At 36.3% G+C, this 22,781-nt stretch overlaps 1 protein-coding gene across 8 annotated transcripts in view; it reads right to left on the bottom strand.

Moving 5' to 3' along the window:
* DTL (denticleless E3 ubiquitin protein ligase homolog) overlaps window positions 1–22,781 on the bottom strand; it is a 66,434-nt gene that overhangs the window by 37,395 nt on the left and 6,258 nt on the right. For 4 of the 8 annotated variants that reach the window (XM_059675293.1, XM_059675292.1, XM_059675291.1 and 1 more), the window contains exons 2-11: window positions 22,473–22,598; window positions 21,245–21,343; window positions 19,940–20,001; window positions 19,737–19,857; window positions 17,625–17,690; window positions 15,736–15,848; window positions 14,586–14,659; window positions 12,669–12,772; window positions 12,261–12,365; window positions 6,976–7,088 (exon numbers count right to left, since the gene is read on the bottom strand). In XM_059675293.1, the coding sequence (XP_059531276.1) occupies window positions 6,976–7,088; window positions 12,261–12,365; window positions 12,669–12,772; window positions 14,586–14,659; window positions 15,736–15,848; window positions 17,625–17,690; window positions 19,737–19,857; window positions 19,940–20,001; window positions 21,245–21,343; window positions 22,473–22,598 (983 nt within the window). Of the gene's footprint in view, window positions 1–6,975; window positions 7,089–12,260; window positions 12,366–12,668; window positions 12,773–14,585; window positions 14,660–15,735; window positions 15,849–17,624; window positions 17,691–18,399; window positions 18,432–19,736; window positions 19,858–19,939; window positions 20,002–21,244; window positions 21,344–22,472; window positions 22,599–22,781 lie in introns of those variants that run through there. The other 4 variants (XM_059675295.1, XM_059675297.1, XM_059675296.1 and 1 more) reach the window with 4 other exon arrangements.

Genomic DNA, 22,781 nt, shown 5'->3' with positions numbered 1-22,781 from the left:
GATCAGCACAATATGAAGAACAAACTCACATAATTATTATTAGCACGTTTGTTTGAAAAAGAGAAATTATTCTTGTCAATTTCCTGAGGCTCTGAATCATTGCTCATTTTTATAGAAAAAGTGGAAGCAACTTTGGAAAGAGTATTTGTGAATATGGCTAAGAAAACTTAATAGATTCCTCAGATTGTAGTGAAAAGACTTGACACACCGAATCATAAGGTTACCCAACTTATTACTACTCCTCTCTTGGGTTAAATGTCACATATATAATGATTCAAAGAGCAAAAGAAGACAAAGAACAGAGTCTACTTTGCCTTGCTGTGTCAATAAAAGTTTAACAGAAAGGAAGCTTTTTCTGAGTACTATCTGAAAGGATTTCACTTACTGCCTACTCCTACAATGTCACAGACAACAATAACTTATTCTCCTACGAGTTAGCATATTTCAAGATAGTCTTTAACTATCTGAATAGCCACAGAAATTCTCCTTCCTCCTCTACTAATGGGTCCCAGCCTATTAAGTTTCTAATCACCCAAGACCCAAGCAGGTCTGATAGCAGCAAATTTAAAGGAAAAGGAAATCCTCATGCCCTCTTGACCCTCCCTGGTAGAAACGTATTATTCTCCATTGGTTTACTCTGCTTGTTGCCTCTAGCTTTTCATTTCATGATACAACCCCTTCCTCAGTTTCCAGGTATTATAATACCTAGAAGAACCTAAACGTGTACTCAAAGATCAAAATAAATTTCCAAAAGAAAATCAAACATCTACCAGTAGAATGAACGTACATTACTGCATTTATCTATAGGATCTAAGAGAAAAAACAAAGGCTAGATCCCCTAGAAAAACTTTTTTTTTTTACAATTTCATAATAAGGTAGGAATAATAATGATAATAAAAGCCAGCATTTGTTGAATAATTACCATAGGCACTTTACACAGAATTAAAAATGAAAACATCAAAAAGCCAAACATAGAATTACCATATGACCCAACAATTCTACTCTTAGGTATATTCTCCCAGGAGAATTGAAAACATCCTATCTAATAATAGAGAAACATGGTAATTAACCGTAACTTCGCTACCCTTCCCATTGGCTAATCAGCGAGATATGCAAATTAACTGCCAACCAAGATAGCGGCCGGCAGCCATGCAGCCACGCAGCTGAAGCGAACAGGAGGCTTGCCTGCTCCAGTAATGGAGGAAGCCAACATTCCCCGCCTGCCGCTGCCGGCCTCGGAGCTGCAACTCTAAGAAACAATGTTGCAATTATAGAAGCTAAATAAACTCCAGAAACCTGCTTTCAGCCGTCAGAGCTGGAGCTCAGAGCTGGAGTGAGCAGGACCGCAACAGTGTTACAATTATAGAACCCAAACAAACCCAGATACCTGCTTTCACCAGCCAAGGTCTCAGAGCTGGAGCCGAGCCTCAGAGCTAAAGCTGGCTCTCAGCTCCAATGACAGCCATAGAAGGTAAATAAATCCCAGAATGAAAAAAAAAAGAAAAAAAGGAGAGATTGGGAGCTCCAGTCACCCGCCAGCCTGAAAACGGGCCTCAGCCCCTCACCCAGACTGGCCAGGCACCCCAGTGGGGACCCCCACCCTGAAGGGAGTGTGACCAGCTGCTAACAGCCAGGACCCCTCATCCAGGCCCCCAACCCTGATCCGGGACACCCTTCAGGGCAAACCAGCCGGCCCCCACCTGTGCAACAGGCCTCTATCCTATATATTAAAAGGGTAATATGAAAACTGACCCTAACAGCAGAAAGACTGGGAATGACTGGTCACTATGACACACACTGACCACCAGGGGGCAGACTCTCAATGCAGGAGCTGCCCTCTGGTGGTCAGGTTGCTCTCACATGGGAGGAGCTCTGCTCAGCCACAAGCCAGGCTGATGGCCGCCAGTACAGTGGTGGTGGTGGGAGCCTCTTCTGCCTCCTCAGCAGCACTAAGGATGTCCAACTGCAGTTTAGGCCTGCTCCCCGCTGGCAAGTGGACATCCCCAGAGGGCTGCCGGGCTGCCAGAGGGATGTCTGATTGCCATCTCAGGCCCAATTCCCTGGGGAGTGGGCCTAAACCAGCAGGTGGTCATCCCCTGAGGGGTCCCAGACTGCGAGAGGGCACAGGCTGGGCTGAGGGACCCCCTTCACCCCCCAGTACGCAAAGTTTTGTGCACCGAACCTCTAGTCTACACTAATAAAAGAGAAAGATGCAAATTGACCATACCTTCATGACGCCCACCTGCCAATCAGGAGTGAGCATGCAAATCACCCCAACAAAGATGGCAGGTTAATTTGCATACGCAGGCACCAAGTGGTGGGGGTGGAGTGGGGCGGGACGCCTGCATCGTTGCCATGGCGTTCCGCACCACCCCAGCCGCTCCAGGCCTCTGGGCAGCTCCGGGCCGGAATGAAGGCAGAAAGGTGGCTCTGGGCCAGAGTGAAGGCGGTGCCGGCAGCCAGGGGAAGGAAGGCCCATTCTTGCACGAATCTTCGTGCATCGGGCCTCTAGTGTTCAAATAATAAACCTGTACATGAATATTCATAGTTTTATTCAGAAAGCCAGAGTAGAATAAGTCCAATGTCGACCAATAGATGAATGGATAAACAAAATGTTTACTAGCTATACAATGAAATATTCAGCCATAAAAAGGAATGAAGTACTGATACATGCAATAATAATAATAAATCTTAAAAACATGTTAAATGAACCCCAGTTGGTTTGGCTCAGTGGCTAGAGCATTGGTCTGAGGACCAAAGGGTCCTGGGTTTAATTTGGGGTTGCAGGCTCAATCCCCAGTGTGGGGTGTGCAGGAGGCAGCCAATGATTCTCTTTCATCATTGACGTTTCTATTTCTCTCTCCCTCTCCCTTCTTCTCTGAGATCAATAAAAATATATTTAGAAAAAGAACGTGTTAAGTAAAACAACTCAGATATAAAAGATCACATATTGTATGATTCCATTTATATGAAATGTCCAGAATAGGTAAATCCATAGACAGAACATAGGTTAGTGGTTGCCAGAGGCAGGTGAGTATTAAAGGGTACGGAGTTTCTTTCTGGAGCGATAAAAACGTTTGGAAATGAGATGGTGGTGACAGTTGCATAGTATTGTGATTATACTCAAAATCACTGAAATGTACACAATAAAATGACTAACATAGGTTATTTTATATGAAGTCTATTTAAATAACAAAAGTGGAGGGAAGGGCATGTTGTGAATTGAAATAAGAACTAATGTCCAATAAGTATTTATGAATGCAGGTTAAGACTATCCTAGTATGGTATACTTCAAGGAAGATTAGTTTCCTCGAATGAAACTCAGGTGGCTTTTAAATCCTTCATTTTTATTCAAATAAATTTTTATTTATTGTCATTTCATTATTATAAAAAATTACCATAATTACATTATTTTTTTTAAGCCTTCCTCTACTTTTAAAAAGAGGAGACCATTAAGTCCAAGAGACATTTACATCTATGCATTCTGGGATGGTCAAAACACAGAAAATTGTCCTCTTACGTATTCCACTTGTTATAAAGACTTTATTTATTTTTATTTTTTAAAATATATTTTATTGATTTTTTACAGAGAGGAAGGGAGAGAGATAGAGAGAGTTAGAAACATCGATGAGACAGAAACATCGATCAGCCGCCTCCTGCACATCTATTGGGGATGTGCCCGCCACCCAGGTACATGCCCTTGACCGGAATCGAACCTGGGACTTTTCGGTCCGCAGGCCGACGCTTTATCCACTGAGCCAAACCGGTTTCGGCTGTTATAAAGACTTTAATTCAAAACATAAGAATCCCAAAGTTAAACTCCCAGAACTACGAAGGTACTTCTAGTAGTAACTGGCTCTAACCTACAGACCTCATAAAACATTTATATACTTAAACATGCAAAAAGATCAGCACCCTTCCTCAAAAAATCTCCTTACTCTGCCCAGTGAGAAACCAAATATAATCTTTATTTCTGCCATGAGATCATTTACACTTCCTAAAGTGTCAGGCTCAATGTTTCACCAGTCAGCGGTACAATGACTGTGCCAAATCAGTTTATTTATAACCACTTCAATACTATTCAGTCGCTACATCAGAAATGAACCAGGGAAGGAGGGAGTAAGGGTGACGGTGGGACAAGGGGTAGGAAATTACGAAGAAAAAATATAATATTAAATCTTTTTTTTTTTTAAATATATTTTATTGATTTTTTACAGAGAGGAAGGGAGAGGGATAGAAAGTTAGAAACATCAATCAGCTGCCTCCTGCACACCTCCCACTGGGGATGTGCCCGAAACCAAGGTACATACCCTTGACCGGAATCGAACCCGGGACCTTTCAGTCCGCAGGCTGACGCTCTATCCACTGAGCCAAACAGGTCATGGCAATATTAAATCTTTTTAAGTCTTGGATGTTAGTATCAAAGAGTTTATATTACATCTCCCATTTGCTGAGCAGTGGTGAGAATGAAAAGGCCATTCTCCTACCTCTCAAGATCTAAAACTTCCTTGTTTCACTGTCTTCTTATGCCCATGGAATTTTTAGTGTAGAAAAAATACCAACACTTGAGAGAATTAGGACTTCTGGAAATGTAGCAGAGTTATGGACAACCAAATAGGCTGGATACTTGGCTTGTGTGAAATTTTCTTTTAAAATCCCAACCGCCTTGTTTTATCATGGAAAAGAAAAACGGAGCCACCCCACTAGGCTAATTCAATTTTAGGTGCAGTAAGCTTGCCAGGATCTCAAATATCAGAGCCTGCACACTGAGTTATGTGTGGACAGGCAGAAGAACATCATGTCTGACCCACGTCATTCAGTACTAACATGTGACCCAGCCTAGGAATTCAGAGTCACCCATATATATGATAGCCATTAATTAGATATCTGAAAATGGGTTACTAACACCAGCCAAATAATTTTATTGCATGTCTTTAAAGAGGGGGAGCATCCTTCAACCCTCATTCTCTGAAACAACCACCACCACCAAAAAGGCCTTTGTACTAGTGAAAAGGGCTGTAAGAATTGCCAATAAAACTGTATTTGTATCTTAATTACGTATGTAATTAAGAAACTTATTTTAAATTATTTTTAAAAATGATCAGGGCATAAGTATTTTTTGGATAATCTCTTATCATGCTTTTTGATGTGTCGGAAAATTTTTTTTTTTTTTTTAAGAAATAAGAAATTTAAAAAGATAAGATTTTGGTAGGAATAAAATCTTACTGCTAAGTTGGGAGCCAAAGTTAGAGGAAAAAAGGTAAGGAGGGAAGGTGAACGGAAAAACCAAAAGATAGTACAATAAGACCTAATCTGAAACTCAAAATTTAAAATATAAGACAGAAATATTAGTGCTAGTGACACATATTGTTGAAGTTTAAAGCTCTTCTGAAAAGTTTTATAGATAAGAAACTAGGTGAAAACTTTTATCACAAGATGGGGGTCTCAAATTTATGTTTCATAAACAAATTTTCACTTAAAAATACAACAAATAGCCCTAACCGGTTTAGCTTAGTGGATAGAGCATCGGCCTGTGGACTCAAGGGTCCCAGGTTTGATTCCGGTCAAGGGCATGTACCTTGGTTGTGGGCACATCCCTAGTAGGGAGCGTGCAGGAGGCAGCTGATCGATGTTTCTCTCTCATCGATGTTTCTAACTCTCTATCCCTCTCCCTTCCACTCTGTAAAAAATCAATAAAATATATTTTTTTAAAAATACAACAAATAAAAGAAATATATTATAGAAAAAGAGACAAGCCAAATACAAAAGCATCTTGGACAGAACAATATCTCCACCATGTGACCATCTAGGATATTGTTACTGAAAGCTTTTGATAAGGTAGCGTTTGCATCTTTGCAACTCTACATATATAGAAAAATCATTTTTAGTACTCCCCCCAATATCATATGAAATGTAGCTGAAGATTTATGCTTCATACCTGAAAGATTCTAGCACTGTATTAAAAGAAAAAAGATAATGACTTCCTAGAGGTTGGCAGGACTAAAAATGATATAATTTCTCTTGAGAAAAGATTTGATAATATTGAACTTATGGACCTATAAAGTTTTAGACATTATGACTCTAAAACCCAAAATGTATGAACTCTGATCATTCAATTCACCAATGTCAAGGACATTTATGAAATTACAGGGCAACCTAGGAGATAATTTCTAGCCCTAGGAAAACAATGCCTCAATGCTCTTCTCTCTTGAATTCCCAGACATTTCTATAATTAATTGTTACAAGAGCCACTTTTCAGTGGTCAGCAAGTGCTATTTGAGTGTAACATTTCAATTTTCTCCATTGGACTTCAAATGAATAGCTTTAAATTTCCTAGCTTACAGTAGTCATTTTAGAACCACATATCTTAAAAGTAATATACTAGTTTATATGTATATGTTTGTGTAGCAGAAATGAGAAATCTGTAAAACCAAAAAAAATTTAAATAATGCTATTAAGCCACGTTTATTTTAGTAGCCTGAAGATTAAATCACTTTTAGGAAGAGAGTAAGGAACACAATTACTATACAAATATTGAGTATTTTGTGCAAGGTTCTATGGCTGATTTGGGTATAGACTGAATCCTAAAGATTAAAATACTCCATGTATGCTGATTGAGAGTTTGAAAACAAAGGGCAGAAAAGCAGCCAAGTATGTTTTTCCAGGAAGCAGGACGAAGTAATTAAAGTTCTTTCCCGTTTTCTGAATTCTCAATTTCTGGATAATCTGAATCTATAGAAGGCTACAGATTGCCAATTTCTGAGAAGCTCTGGCCATGAAAGTGTGATGTATTTTGTGACAACAGAGTGAAGTTTTGGCTATATTAAAAGGCAAGAAGCAACTTTTACTAAACATCTGAAGTAGAAAAGGTTAATCATTTATGTGTTTACAATAAACTTACCTCATCTTGGAAAAAAAGAAGTATTCGCAAGAATACTTTATTTTCATGTTTGTGGGGGAAATTTAGCAACTTACCTTCCAGATATAGGCAGCTTCATCACTTGAGCCACTGATTAAAAACTGGTCATCTGGACTAAGACTGGATTTAATATAAAAGGTAGAGTTCTGATGTCCATTGAAGACAGCCACTGCCAAATGGGAAAAAAATCAGTGTTTTGATTATTGAAACAGATGTTCAAGCTCTATTCACCAAAACTGGACAATGTCAGAAAATAAAGGAAATTACATTATTATATTAGATCCAATCTCATGATTTGAACCCAAATACTCGGTATGGAGCTGAGTAAAGGGAAGTAGTGAAAAACATTCTTAAAGAACAAAAATAGAGCCAATGTCTAATCTTTCAGTTCAGTGCCTTTATAGACCCTCTCTACCTACCTCAAGGCATGGCCTTCCCCATTATATAACACACTGATCTTTCTTTCTCTTAGACTTTTGATCTATTGAGGATAAATTTCATATCTTGTTCTTTCCTCACTATCCTTACAGTGCTTTGAATAGAGTAGACCTTCAAACATTTGTTGCATGAATAGGTAAAAATCAGTAAAAAGAGTTAAGATTTATGGGTAGCTTATCTGGGATGAGGGAATCTTTTTAACCTAGCACTTGAAATAGGCTGAAGAATAAAAGTTGCTATTGTGGCAAACTATATGTTCATATGTAAGATACTCCAACTAGGTCAGGTTAAGCCTTTAGTTTTAGACTTCTCACAGTACATGATACAAGGGCAAGTAATCCAGTCTAGCATAATGTGCTTGATAGGTTCATGTAACCTATGGAGACCAAAATTTGAAGTCTCCAGCATCAGAACATTAGAAAATAAAAGAAAAAAAATGTTTTGGAGAATTTAAGAAAACATTTAGGCAGGAAACAAATCTCCACTCCAATCTTCTAACAGAAGGAAATAAATTAAGAAACTTATACAGTTGTCATTCAAGAGGATAGTATATCATTTATTGATTACACAGGATAATGGATGACACATAAGCTCCATATCCATCTATAACTTTATCTGGTACCATAATTTAATTTAGGTATATTGCACAGGATGTGCCGACAATCATTAATAATCAAGTAACTCCATGACTCTGCTTGGGTGACCCTTTTAATGGTAAACTCCAGGTCACAGCACAGTACAACAGCTTCCCTTAGTGCTCACAGAAATCCCTTCCTTTTGCTAGAATAAAACTAGAAAAATACTTTTCTACTTATACCTTTTCAAGAAAAAGCCTACATATCAAATACTCTCTACATTAAGCACTTTCACTGTGACGTTAAGCAGGATATGAATCATTTCAGCTACACATATTATAGATCTACTATGTTTGGGTCTGTTAGTGAACTATGTTTCTGTGCTTTAGTAAAAGACTATACTATGAACAAATACGTTTCTAGAAATTATGGAATGGGTTCACAGTTTGCTAACAAAAAACACTGTTATAACAGTCCACAATTGCTTACTTCTTATTTTTCACTAGAAATTAAGGCTTCTAAGGGTTGAAAATTCTAATTAACATATGTAGTTAAAGTTACTAAAATAAGGGAAACATCCTAGTATCCAAGAAAAATAAGATTTATGTTTTCAGTGGAAAAAGAAAAATGGTATAAGAAATGAAGATATATTTTGTTAAGGGAAAAGAAAGTAATTTTATCTTAAAGCCTGGTTAAAAAAAAGAGAGGAAAAAGCATAGGGCAAAATTTCAATGTAAAAAAGAAAATTATAGAAGGTTTGTGAGAAAGGAATCTTAAGAAAATAATTTGCCCTAGTTGGTTTGGTTCACTGGACAGAGCGTTGGTCTGTGGACTGAAAGGTCCCGGGTTGTTGGTTTGATCCCCACTAGGGGGCATGCAGGAGGAAGCCGATCAATGATTCTCTTTCATCATTGATATTTCTATATCTCCCTCTCCCTCCCTCTCTGAAATAAGTAAAAAAAGAAAAGAGTTTTATGCATGGTCAAGCTGGCTAACATATAGATAAAATTTAATTAAGTAAATGTTTTAATATCAAAAGTAAGCTGATGCAAAATTAGAATTCGATTTTCCCTGTTAAAAGAATGAAGTGTTATTGGACATTTGGTCTGCTCTTGATAAAGGGATTATGAATGGCTTTTTTTTTTTTTTTACCTTTGAATAATCTACCTAAAAAGTAGGAATTTTATGTTTTATCTAAATAATCTCCTATGATGTTTTATCAGATTTTTTATTATAAGAGCTAAGTTTTACTTATAAGTATTTAACTTTCCGAATTTGCCTGCAAAATCTTTGTCATTATGGTTAAATTAATAGCTAAGTATTGTTTCACAGTGACCTGTGATCCTATTTGATTATTTTAAAAACTTTTAAGTTTTGACAAACTTCCTGTAATCAAATTCTAAATGAAATCTTTTTATTTCAACTAACTAATTTTTCAGAGGGTCTCTAAAACATTTCAAAAGATTTGTTCTCTTTTTATAAAAAGGAAGATATTAAACTAATTAGACTTATTTGGCATGTTAAATTATATAGGAAACATTGCCAAATAAGTTATGCTAAGTAAGCCTTCTTAAGTTATATTGCATAAGTGAATGTTATTAATATAAAAAATGTTCTAAAAATTACATGCAATTTCTAAAACAATGTCCTGGTTTTATCAGTCATAATTCTACTTGGGAAAAGTGCAGCTCTAGTTGCACTTTAAAATGTGTGCTACAGAAATAAGCAAATTTCCCTGTCAACTGCATGGTAATCAGATCTTTAACCATGATATTTTAAGTCTTCTGTCACTTACAGTCATTGTTTCACTCTGATGCTTTTGCAAAATGTGTTTTATCTTCAAAGAGATTCATGAAAGTACTTTGGAATACAAGGTTCTAATATCTTTCAGATCATGCTATTGAATTAGTAAGAATATATAGATTTCTAATGGAGAAATTGATGGCTTCATAAAACTGCTAACAAAAGATGAAGATCAACAAGAACTACACGAGACTAAATGAACTAATGAAGATGATAATATTCATGATTTTTTATTTTAAATATTATTGGTTCTTTAATCTTTGTTTTTCAGATATAAGGACACGTTTTTTCCCTCCTGACCTACCTATGACCCATAGCAATTTGATAAACTATACCTTTCTAAGCAAAATTGAAAGTTGTCTTTTTCTTCCTACCTGATCCCTACAAAATTTGGAAAATCTTAGTGAGTATTCTTATTTTCATGCAATATAGTTATTTACATACATTCTCTAAGAATCTGTTCTCTTTGTAACAGGACACAATTGGAAACATTGGCTATATTACCAAGGATTTGACTAAAATGTCATATTGGAGAGAGACATGCATAGATTCAGATATGACCAGACAGTTTTAAGGAACCAAGATCGACTTTATGGAAGCCAATAAAATCCCCTTGGGGAAAAAAAAAATCAGCCTAATAACCTCCCTAACAAGAAATAAATTCCCACAAAATAAACAGGCTCCTTTATTCAGAATACAACTTTAAAACTGTAACTGTTCATCTTTTTAGCTCTAAACTATGAATAGAACACTACAGACCAGCGGTTCTCAACCTGTGGGTTGCGACCCCTTTGGGGGTTGAACAACCCTTTCACAGAGGTCGCCTAAGACCACTGGAAAACACATATATAATTACATATTGTTTTTGTGATTAATCACTATGCTTTAATTATGTTCAATTTGTAACAATGAAATTGGGGGTCACCACAACATGAGGAACTGTATTAAAGGGTCGTGCATTAATAGGTTGAGAACCACTGCTACAGACCAAATTTCCCACTAAACCTATAAGTATTTATTGCCCTCTGCTGGTGTAAGAAAGGCTAGCATAAAGTACACTATTAATGTTTCAAACCATGCAAAAAATCCTTCTAAAACCTATATTGGGGTCAATTTAATTTTTCTTTGATGATTTGGGCTCTTAAAATGCCTCACTAAAGTACTTCAGAGTCATCCTTATAAATATCACTTAGTATAATAAAATATTGTAAATTAAAAGTATGGGAGAGTAGCCCGGCCAGTGTTGCTAAGTGATTGAGCTTCGACCTATGAACCAAGAGGTCACTGGTTCGATTCCCAACTGGGGCACATGCCCAGGTTGTGGGCTCATTCCCCAGTAGGGGGTGTGCAGGTGACAGTCAATCATGGATGTTTCTTTCCCATTGAGGTTTCTATTTTTCTATCCCTCTCCCTCTAAAATCAATAAAAATATATTTAAAATAATAATTTTTAAAAAAGTATGGGAGAACAAGTATTGAGCCCAAGACCCTTTCTGAAGTTTTGAAAAAAGCAAGCAATTACCATATGTGCCATGCATACACACATCTGTCACTGAATTTTAAAGAAACATAATATCTATATCTGTATCATTCTATTTGTGACAGCCAATTAAGTTATTTTAGGAACACAGTAAAAAAGGTTGCTAAATTGTTAGTAAAGTGGCCTTGGACATATCTGTTTGATCACAGAAGGATAATCTGAACTCAAGGTTCCTTTTCATGCCACAGTATAACAAAATGATAACTAAATTAGAAGTTGTCTAAATTCGAATTCCATTCAGGAAAATAGCAAAATTAGTTACAAAAACTCTTTCCTTTCCAAATATTCTTGTCCTTGTTTAGACCTATTTCAGAGCATTAGAAATACCAACTGTAATGCTGTTACAGATAAGAAATCCTAGTAACGGCTTTGGGGGCAGTCTTTGGAAACTTCTGTTAAGAGCCCTGCATAGTGTATACTATTTTGAGATTTATTTATCAGCACATCTTACTTTAGTGGGCACTGGGTAGATATGGGGATTGGTTATAGAATTCAAAGTCTGTAAGAAAAAGCAGGTTACTAATATGTAGCTTGCTTAAGCAATTAATAATGTTCTAGAAATTATGTAACCCAAATAACCCTCTTAGTGTATGCTTGAGAAACCGGTTTCTTTTTAAAAATGTTATTTATCAACTTTAAATATCAGATTTTACTTTTAATTTTCTTGAAGTATAAAACAGGTGAGGATAAGGAAAACATAAAAGAAGAAATTGTCCAATATTGAGAAGACTGGTAAGAATTATTGTGGGGGATTAAAAAATTCAGCCCCCTAATTTAATGAACAACCCCCAAACAGAACAAAACCTGAGCAGAACATCCTTCTCTGTCCCACAAGATAATTCATCAGTAGAACTAATCAAAGATTCTAAAATTCTCATATGTCTTAATAATAAATTTGGCTTGGAAAAGAACCAACATCAAATTATCATTAACCAAAAAGACTGTATTAGTTTTCTGGGTAAGAACTTGAATGACTAAGATCTTACCAGGAGAAGTCTTTAATCCAGTCATATTAAACATGTAGATGTTGTCATCTGTGCAGTTAGCAAATAAAGTAGAGCCAGTGGAATCCAAAATCAGACTGGAGTAGCCTGGAAAAAGGAAACTCTAGTTAGCATGACTGGTGACAATGAGTAGAAATGAGATTAAAAATGCTGAGGCCAAATGATCATTTTACAAAAAGAATCACTAAAATTCATTTTCTCCAAAATATATGCAAACCAAAAATATTCTTGTTTTTATTTTTTTAACTTCAAAAAGACAGAACCACATATATTAGAGTTTTCCAAGTCTATGTTGCTGAAAACTAGCATATTTATTTTAAAATTTTAACAAAAACTTACACTCCCCGAAAAGTCCTTCCAAAAAGTCCTACAGTCTATAAAAAGGCTTACCTAATTTTCGAGTGCTGCTACCTGGGTACGGGAAATACTTGGATGCTATAGGTTCTTGTCGATAAGCAGTATAATTCTTACGTAAATCCCATATTTTAATTACCCTAAAAATCAATGTAAAGAGATAGTTATTTGATAGTCCTTCTCCAACCCCAACCAGTTTCAACTATATTGAACGTAAAATGACTTTTAATCTAACACCTCTGGCACATGAACCAGGTACAATTAGGTTATCTCATTGGGAAACAGAATGAAATGTCTCATACTGTTTTTTCTAGTATCAGGCTTACAATTCTGGCATAACGGAAACAGATGTGATCTGACCCAGTGATGGGTTACCTTGAGTTTACATCAAGGGAGCGGAAAAGGAAGATGAGGGTAGCTGCTGATAGTCATTGTTTCATTGTTTTGCAGAAAAAAAAAAAACATTTCCTAAGCTTTTAACACTCTGCATGTAACCTTTGACAGCATAAGTAACAAACTTTGTCCATAAGGTTATATCTCTATATGTAACTCCTTAAGTAATCTAAACAAATTTTCCTGTGAAATAAAGTATTTTTTCATTTCATCAATTGTGATTATTGTCTTAAACACAAGCTTGTAGCAGGGCAGAATCCTTGGAAACAAACAGAGCAAGCTCTCACATCCATTCACAAGCACAACTAATAACCTTTAGATAATGCTTCATTTGTGCCTCAGGCTTTGGTCCACAAAATAAAAAGTTTTAGTGTCCAGAGGGCAACAAACACAATGGAAATCCTAAAAGTCATGATCTTCTTAAATTGCTTTTCAAAAAACATATTTTCATTGATTTCAGAGAGGAAGGGAGCGGGAAAGAGAAATAGAAACATAAATGAAGAGAATTATTGATTGGCTGCTTCCTGCATTCCTGCTACTGGGCATCAAGCCTGAAACCCCGGCATGCGCCCTGACCAGGAATCGAACCATGACCTCCTGGTTCATAGGTTGACACTCAACCACTGAGTCACACCGGCCAGGCTAAATTGTTTTTTGAAGGGAGGATGTCTTGGGAGATATAATGAGTAAATAAGGGGACAAAGACAGGGGCTTACAAAAGGGAGTCCCGCCCTGACTGGTTTGGCTCAATGGATAGAGCGTCAGCCTTCGGACTGAAGGGTCCCGGGTTTGATTCCAATCAAGGGCATGTACCTTGGTTGCGGGCACATCCCCAGTAGGGGGTGTGCAGGAGGCAGCTGATCGATGTTTCTCTCTCATCGATGTTTATAACTCTCTATTCCTCTCCCTTCCTCTCTGTAAAAAATCAATAAAATATATTAAAAAATAATAATAAGTATTAGGCACTATGCTACATGCTTTAAAAAAAAAGAATGAAAGAGTCCCTATACTCAAATAAGTTATATTTGAACAAAGCAACCAATCAAGAATACCACAAAATTATCTGAAGCTAAGAATTCAGACCAATCATGGATGGCAGGTATGTGAGTTGAAAGTCATCAGGACTTACTATTATTCTAGTTAGAGCACTCCCAGAAATGCCCCAAATCAGGTTTTTTCTTTTAGGTTATTATTAAACCATGAGAAGATAAAATCTAAGATACTAGCAATTTTACTTCTTAAATAAGAATTACTGACTAAATTATACTGCATAGATAAACAAGCTACCTATCCAGCTTCTCTATAACAGGAGCAGCCAATATGCTCATATGTGCTAGAAAATGTGCTAAGTGTGACACATGTATTATCTCACTTAATTATTTGAGCAAGAGTCCTAACTAGATATTTTCAGTGTGATCTGCAGGTCCTCTTCTCAGCTGGGTATTCACTATGTTGGAAAGTTAAAAGTGCACATATTCAATTATAATGGGACTAGGTGACTTCCCCATCACAGTTCATGAAAGAGACCTTGTCAAAAGAACCAAGAAATAAAGCTCTTACCCATCCACAGCTCCTGCTGAGACTAACGTATTCTCATCTTGAAAGAGGACCACAGTAACACTCTGCTGAGAATCCTAGTAACACAAAGAAGAAAAAAAAGGGAGTAAATCCTATTTTGGACAGCACAATCTTCACCATCAAGAGACCTGGTACTAAAATGGCTTTTTTTTCTCCCAAACTCTGAGTTAGACTAAATCTTCTTGCTGACCAAGAAGTAATTTTAGCTAGGAATCACTTTGACTTACACTTAAGAAACATATTGGTTATTAAAAGATTTAACTTGTTTAAGCTTACTGACTCTACTTAGAATCAGACCTACTAATAAGCTATGTATCCTTAGGAAATTCACTTAACTTTCCCATGCCTGTTTCATCTATGAAATATCACCGTCTATCTAGATTTTTACCTAGACTATCATATAAAAGTATCTAAAGAACTACCGATCAAAGATGGTTATTACATGCTCTGAAAAATTTAAAGGTGCTCAACGGAGTTTTTTTACCTAATTGCTGTTAACAGGTTTTCTTGGCTCAGAATCTGATTAAATGTCTGAAATATATTACTCATTTTAACTTCATCTAACCTCCAAAGACCTCATGCTAACCCTGCCAGTTCCCATTCTTGCTTGTGTCCTGTTCATGGTATGCAATTTTAAGTTCTGTTTTAACAACCATACCTCCCCCCAAAATATTAAGTTGGATCCTACAGACCAGGAGTACTAGAAAAGTAAACACATTAAGAGCAATGGTGAGAATAAAGATGTATTCTGGGCATTGTCTGAGCTTTGACTACCAGATACTAGAAAGGTACTATATGAAAACAACAGGGATTCCTTCCCAACAGAAACTATCATAGTACTTAATACACTTCTTCAAACTACTGCCCCTTTCCTAGTGAATCACATTATGCTGTAGGTAAGTGTGTGCATGGAAACCCTAAGGATGAGGCTTAGGAAGCTGAATTTTTAATATGCTTCCCATGTTCTTCTGTTGCAAACTAGGTTTTGAAAACCATCAATTAGCATTAACAAAAAACCCACTGATATCAAGAGGAAATGAAGATTCTCACTCAATCTATAGCTCCTGTTTTTATGCTCAACAAATTCCCACTGTTAAGATCTGCACACGTGTATATAGCTATAAAACCTTACCACAGAAGGAGCAAGTCCTTTTGAATTCTGTTTCTTCTTAGGTTTTGAAGGGGTTTGCTTGTCTAAGGTATTGTGAGCACCACTGATTTGATTCACTTGCCTATAAAATCCATCTGAAAGATATTCAGAGGAAATTTATTTAGTTTTCAGAACTTATTCTTATGCTGAATGTAACGTCCTATATAATAAAAGCATAATATGCTAAGTGTCCAACAGATAGATTGACTGAATCACTCAACCAGTTGCTATGACCCACACTGACCACCAGGGAGCAGATGCTCCAACCAGTAGGTTAGCTTGCTGCTGGGGTCCAGCCAATCTGGACTGGGTGAGAGGGCCGGACATGCCCTGGAGCCCTCCCACAGTCCTTCCCCGGCTAGCTGGCCCCCATCGTCCCTGATTGGGACTGGGCAAGACGGCGCTGATCAGGCCAATCAGGCCGACCAGGCCAAGGGACCCCACCCGTGCACAAATTTGTGCACCGGGTCTCTAGTTTATATATAAGATTTCAAGATTAATTACATTCTTTATTAGATTATTGAAATTCAAAGCCAGCAGTGCTACCACATTACATCTTTTGTGTTGAGATTATAATGGATAAAAAGGAATAAGCACACAGATGTTTATAGCAGCTTTATTCATAATTGCCAGAATTTGGAAACAACCAAGATGTGCTTCAGTATTTGAATGTATGAATAAACTGTGGTACATCCAGACAATGACATATTATCCAGTGCTACAAAGTGAGCTTCCACGCCATAAAAAGACACAGAAGAACCTTAAATGCATATTACTAATTAAGAAAAGCCAATGTGAAAAGGCTACATACTGTAATTATGACATTCTGGGAAAGGCAAAACCATGAAAGAAAAAAAAGCAAAGCCATGAAGAAAATAAAAAAATCAGTGGTTGCCAGGATTGGGGGAAGGGTAGGATTAATAGGTGGAGTAGAGAGTATTTTTAGAGCAGTGAACTATCCTGTATGATACTATAATAGTAGATACATGTCATTTTATACTTGTCAAAACCAATAGAATATACAATACTAAGAGTGAACCCTAATGTAAAGTACAGATAGACCTTGGGTGATAGTGATGTATCCATGTAGGTTCATCAGTTGTAATAAATTTTTAACTCTCGTGTGGATGTTGATAGTGGAAGAGGCTGTGTGAGATGGGGTATATCAGTACACAGAGAATGCTCTATACTTTCTGCTCAATTTTGCTATATAACTAAAACTGCTCTATAAAATAGTCTGTTAAAAATAATTTTTAAAAAAATATATTTTATTGATTTTTTACAGAGAGGAAGGGAGAAGGATAGAGAGTTAGAAACATCGATAAGAGAGAAACATCGATCAGCTGCCTCCCACACACCCCCTACTGGGAATGTACGCGCAACCAAGGTACATGCCCTTGACCAGAATCAAACCTGGGACCCTTCAGTCTGCAGGCCGACGCTCTATCCACTGAGCCAAACCGGTTAGGGCTAAAAATAACTTTTTTTTTTTTTAAAAGGGAAGATGATCATTAGTTTCTGCTTAATGGCATCAATGGGCAAGGTGAGCATAATTACATTTAATCTAACCTAATTCTTTAAAGCCAAAAAAATTATAAAAGATCATTTACCAATGAGCAATGAATTAATAATTTCAATTCCATCAATCATTTAGATAAATAATATAGTTCAGAAGACAATATGATTTAAATACAGAGGGTAATACTTGCAACAATCGCTAAGATCATGAGCATTAGAACAGTAAGCAGAAATAAAGGATTGTGAACTTGTGCCCCCTAGTGGTTATCAGATGAATTCAATAAACCTTTCATTCAAAACAATGAAGTATGGGACAGGCCACATTTATCAAAATTAAAATGGAACTAGACTACCTTTTTTGTTACACCTGGTGTCCCAGACCATAATGTTGCCATCTCTTCCACCTGTACAGAAGACAGCTGTGGGGAAATAGTTTATCAAGAAATTAAAAAACTGGTCAATGACATGTACATTACAACTTAAGTTTCCTAGAGTATCTATTATATGCTAGCTTCTATAATTGGCGCTAGAGATTAAAAATTAAAAATATATGGTTCAACAACAAGTAAGAGAAAAAGTTGTGAAGGTAAAGAATTACAAAAAACTCAAAACACATGTCAAATATTAAACAAAAACTCAACAGAATAATCCCTGTGTAAATTTTCTTAAAACCACATAAAACACTATATATATGGTAAAGTTATAGTAAGAATGATAAACAAGCAATAACCAAATATAATGAGTGCTTACTAAGTGCTATACACTGCCCTAAGTGCTTTATATAAATTATCTCAATCCTTGTTACTAATCCTATTAGTGGGTATTATTATTCCCATTTTACTGGGAAAATGAGAAAGCTAAGGCACAGAGAGAATGACTAATTTGTAAAGGTATTCTTGACAGTAGGAATCCAGAGCCCATACTCCAAACCTCCAAGTTGTACTGTCTCAGTAGAAAACCATGGAAGAGATCCAAACAAAATTTGTGAAAGGGGTTGCCTCTAGAGATGGAAGGGGGCAATGGGATTGGAGAAGAAAACATAGAAGAACTTCAATTTATCTGCAATGTATTATTCTTTAAAATTAAGCCAAAACAACTCTGCTTCTGTATGGAAGAGTGTACACTTACCAAACCAATCCACTTGCATTAGCTTTTAAACTCTGGAAAAAAAATATAAAAAATGACCTGAGGGCTCTATCAAGACTGAACAAAAACATGCAATTTTTGGAGGAGAGTCAATAACTGAAGCAAGTGATTGGCTTGGGCTAAGTTACTGGTCTTTTGTGGTTTTACCTTGAGGGCAGCCAGTGGGCAAGCAACTAAAATGCCAATAGAAAAACCTGCCATCTTCCAAGCCAGAGAAACTGGAAAAGGAGACGTTGGGCAACAAGAGCTGCCAGAGAAGGGGAAACCCTAGAGAAAGCCAGAGCAAGGGAAGGCCTGATTCTGTGTTTAACTCAGGATAAGTTTCTGGCTGACCCCTGAACCATCTATGAAGGGGAAAACTTAAAGCAGCTTGCAACTAAGACTTAAATTAACGAACAGAATTGAGATAGAACCCACTGCCCTGTTGCAGGTTTGAATCTGTAACTTGAGTCTTAATTAATTGCCCATTAGAACAAAAACATCAACTCTTCCCTCAGCAATATAACAGAACCCAGAGTCCAACATACCATTCACAATGCCCAGGATATAACTAAATTATTTGACATATAAAGAGTTTGGAAAAACGAGTCATCCTCAAGGGAAAAGAAATCAACAGAGGCCAACCTTGAAATAACTCACATGTTGCTTTATCAGATAAGATTGTAAAGCAAATATAACTATGTCAAATGAGGTAAAGTAGACATTTACATTGAAAAGATGAAAAATCTCAGCAGAGAGAGCTTATAAAAAAGGAAAATTTAGAATAGAAAACAATTTCTGAAATGACAAAATTCACTGGATAACTTTAAGAGCATAATGATGAGAACAGAGGAAAAGTCAGTGAACTTGAAGATACAGCAACAGAAATCATTCAACTTGAGGTAAAAAAAAATAAGATTAAACATTACACCAAGTGAAAGAAGCCAGCCACAAAAGACCACATATTATATAGTTCCTATTTATATGAATGTGCAGAATAGGCAAATCAGTGGCCAACACAGGGTTTAGACTTTAAAGGACACCCAGCATTGAATAGAGGTATAGTAGCTATTAGCAAATCTTTACCTTATTGGCAAGGTTATAGAAAAAAATTACCTGACAATGTTTGATTTTCAGGGACAAGCTGGAGATAATGTCCATAAGAATAAGGCTAAAACCCAACTTAATTTCATTTAAGTTTTCAGTCATATTAGAATCTCAATCATCTACATACATAAAATAGCAACTTTGATAGCAGAAAATGAGGAAACAATTATAATTTCTTATTACCCCATTGTAAAGGAGGCTGAGGAGATGAAAGAAGACAGGTACAAACCTACCTTTCTCAAACTTAGAAAAGGCAACTGACTTGAGGCTGCACTGATGACCTTTGCAAGTTCCAAGCAGCTCACCAGCTTTTACATCCCAAAATTTGGCCGATTGATCACCTGCTGCTGTAACCTTTAAAAAATATTATCACAATTGAATAAAGCAACCCTTAACCATTATCTACTCAGACCCAAATAAAATGAAAGCCACTTACAAGTTTAAATTCACCTGGGACCCAGGCGAGGTCAAAGACAGCATTCCAGTGAGCCATCCATTCTAAATTAAGAAAATGATGAATGTGAAATGTCTAGACTATGTTCTGGGGTAGTCATATCAATAGCAGTTTAAATACTTTGAAAACTGTAGTGAAAAAGTCAATGGTCAGCACCCTAAGGTCCATTGGCCAAAGAGCATTACAATGGAGAAGGAAGATTTAAAGAGTGATATAATACAAAACATCCCCACCATTACTACATAGAACTAACATTTGATATCAAATTCCTTTCCATGAGGTGACTAGTAATATATTCTCTAAAATGAAATCTTTCTGAAACATTTTCCAGTTCAAAAATCTTCATCCTGCTCTCTGAAGTCTAAAGTACTTTAGTTTGACACCTCAAGGTTTTGTAGGCTTTGTCCTTTATCACAAGATTTATCTTTCACTGTTCTCTACATACCACATTCAAATGAAACCGAATTACACCCTATTTCCTGATTATATCCTATTCTTTCATATTTCTAGGTCTTTGCTAATGCTTTCCCCTCCACCGGGAGTATCCTATTCTATCACCATTGGTCTAAATACCAGTCCAACTCAAATGTCCTATCCTTCAAAAAAATTTTCCTCCCCTTCTTTATCACATGAGGACTTGCTCTTGACTTCTATAGCATTTTCTTTGTATGTCTGTATCATTTACAGTCTTTGTTTTATTTTAGTTATTTCAACAGTTGACTTATTAGTTCCAAATTATCAGCTTTTTAAGGTCAATAGAACTTTGTCTTATACATGAAAGATGCTTGGTCAGTATAAGTATTTTAAAACAATGTTTCTCCCAATGATATTAAGTGTAAAAGATTGAACCTTTTTAAAAGAACTGTTTTTAATCCTAAAATGTATTTTTCTTAATTTTCAGTAAAGTCATGCCATAATTAAAATATATTGAAAGAAATAGCCTGGTCCTTAAACAGACTTAATCAGAAATGAATATAATTGGGAATGTAGTCAAATAATAATTTACTTGAGGCTATATGAATTTAAAACGGTAAAACAAAAACCTTAGACCTAGACCAGCCGTGGGCAAACTACGGCCCATGGGCCAGGGCCCGTTTGAAATGAATAAAACTAAAAAAAAAAAAAAAAAAAAAGACCGTACCCTTTTATGTAATGATGTTCACTTTGAATTTATATTAGTTCACACAAACACTCCATTCATGCTTTTGTTCCGGCCCTCAGGTCCAGTTTAAGAACCCATTGTGGCCCTCGAGTCAAAAAGTTTGCCCACCCCTGACCTAGACTTACCTTTAACACACTTCTTTCTATACGTTTGTGATTCTGTGTTATATAATCTAACGAAGCCTTCTTCATTGGCAACTGCTAGTATATGCTTCATATTTGGAGCTAAATAAAAAATAAAGAATAGAATGTATGAAGAGTAACATAATTTTAGAGCTTATTATAAAGTTATATACATATGTATAAATATATAAGTATATATAACCTATATATAACATAGATTAATTGAAAGCTACTGGGTAAACACAAAGAATCTGTTAGAAAAGAGGGAAGATGATTCTACCCAAATGGCATCTGATATGGTCCAGAGGTAATTTGAATTAAAAATTACTTAAAATTTGCCATATTTTCTAATTCAGTAAATGACTTAAAACCACCAAAGTTATCTTCAGATAACCTCTCATTTAAGAGAGAGATGAATAAAGAATGGTACTCAAACAAAACAAGAGTGGTACTGGCCAACGGCTAATAAAGGTATATAATGTAGGCCACCAGCAGGCTGAGTCTATTAGTTTAAAATCCCCTTTTCACAACCTTTTACTTTTCCTGTTTTAGAATATTAACAGTGGTAAAAAGTATTTCTATTTCTGTTCTTTTGTTCCCCAAGGCATTCCAGAAAGATAGATTCAATCAGATCAAAACAGTTTTCATGATGGCTGAACCTTTGCAACCTTTTCCCTATATTAGTTTTTTTAAAAGTGCTATAAGGTCCTATGCTTTAGAGCAGTGGTTCTCAACCTTCCTAATGCCACGACCCTTTAGTACAGTTCCTCATGTTGTGGTGAACCCCAACCATAAAATTATTTTCGTTGCTACTTCATAACTGTAATTTTGCTACTGTTATGAATCGTAATGTAAATATCTGATATGCAGGATGTATTTTCATTGTTACAAACTGAACATAATTAAAGCACAGTGATTAATCACAAAAACATTATGTAATTATATATGTGTTTTCCGATGGTCTTAGGCAACCCCTGTGAAAGGGTCGTTAGACCCCCAAAGGGGTCGCGACCCACAGGTTGAGAACAGCTACTTTAGAGGATATATATAATTATGCACAGAGATTAAGAAAAGTTTATTTCATGAATCAGGAAGAACAGTCTTAGAAAAACTCTATCACCTATCTTACTTTTTTTTGAAAGGGAGGTATCTCTGTATATTTTTCCTCTAAGTGTGAAATAGATTTTTTTTTTTTTTTTTACCAAGCCTAGCTAGACAGTAATTTTCTTACCAGAAGAGAAAGTGCATCCAAAAGGAGGAACTGGGACTCCTGTTTCTCCATAAGAAGTGTGCTCATCATTAGAGTTGCACTGATAACCAGTTAGAAGGGACTGTAGAGGGTATTGTGAAGACCATCCTAAAATAAGATACAATTCCTTATAGAAATCCAATATATCGTCACATCTTAGTACTTTTAACAAATACAGAAATAATTATTTGTTTTAAAAAACCTTAGCTGGCTCAGTGGCTAGAACGTCAGCCCATGGACTGAAGGGTCCCGGATTCGATTCCAGACAAGGGCACCTGCCTTGGTTGCAGG

Source organism: Myotis daubentonii, chromosome 18, assembly GCF_963259705.1.
Source record: "Myotis daubentonii chromosome 18, mMyoDau2.1, whole genome shotgun sequence".
Classification (NCBI taxonomy): domain Eukaryota; kingdom Metazoa; phylum Chordata; class Mammalia; order Chiroptera; family Vespertilionidae; genus Myotis; species Myotis daubentonii.
Note: the sequence above shows the minus strand (reverse complement) of the source record. Positions and strands in the feature narration are given on the sequence as shown.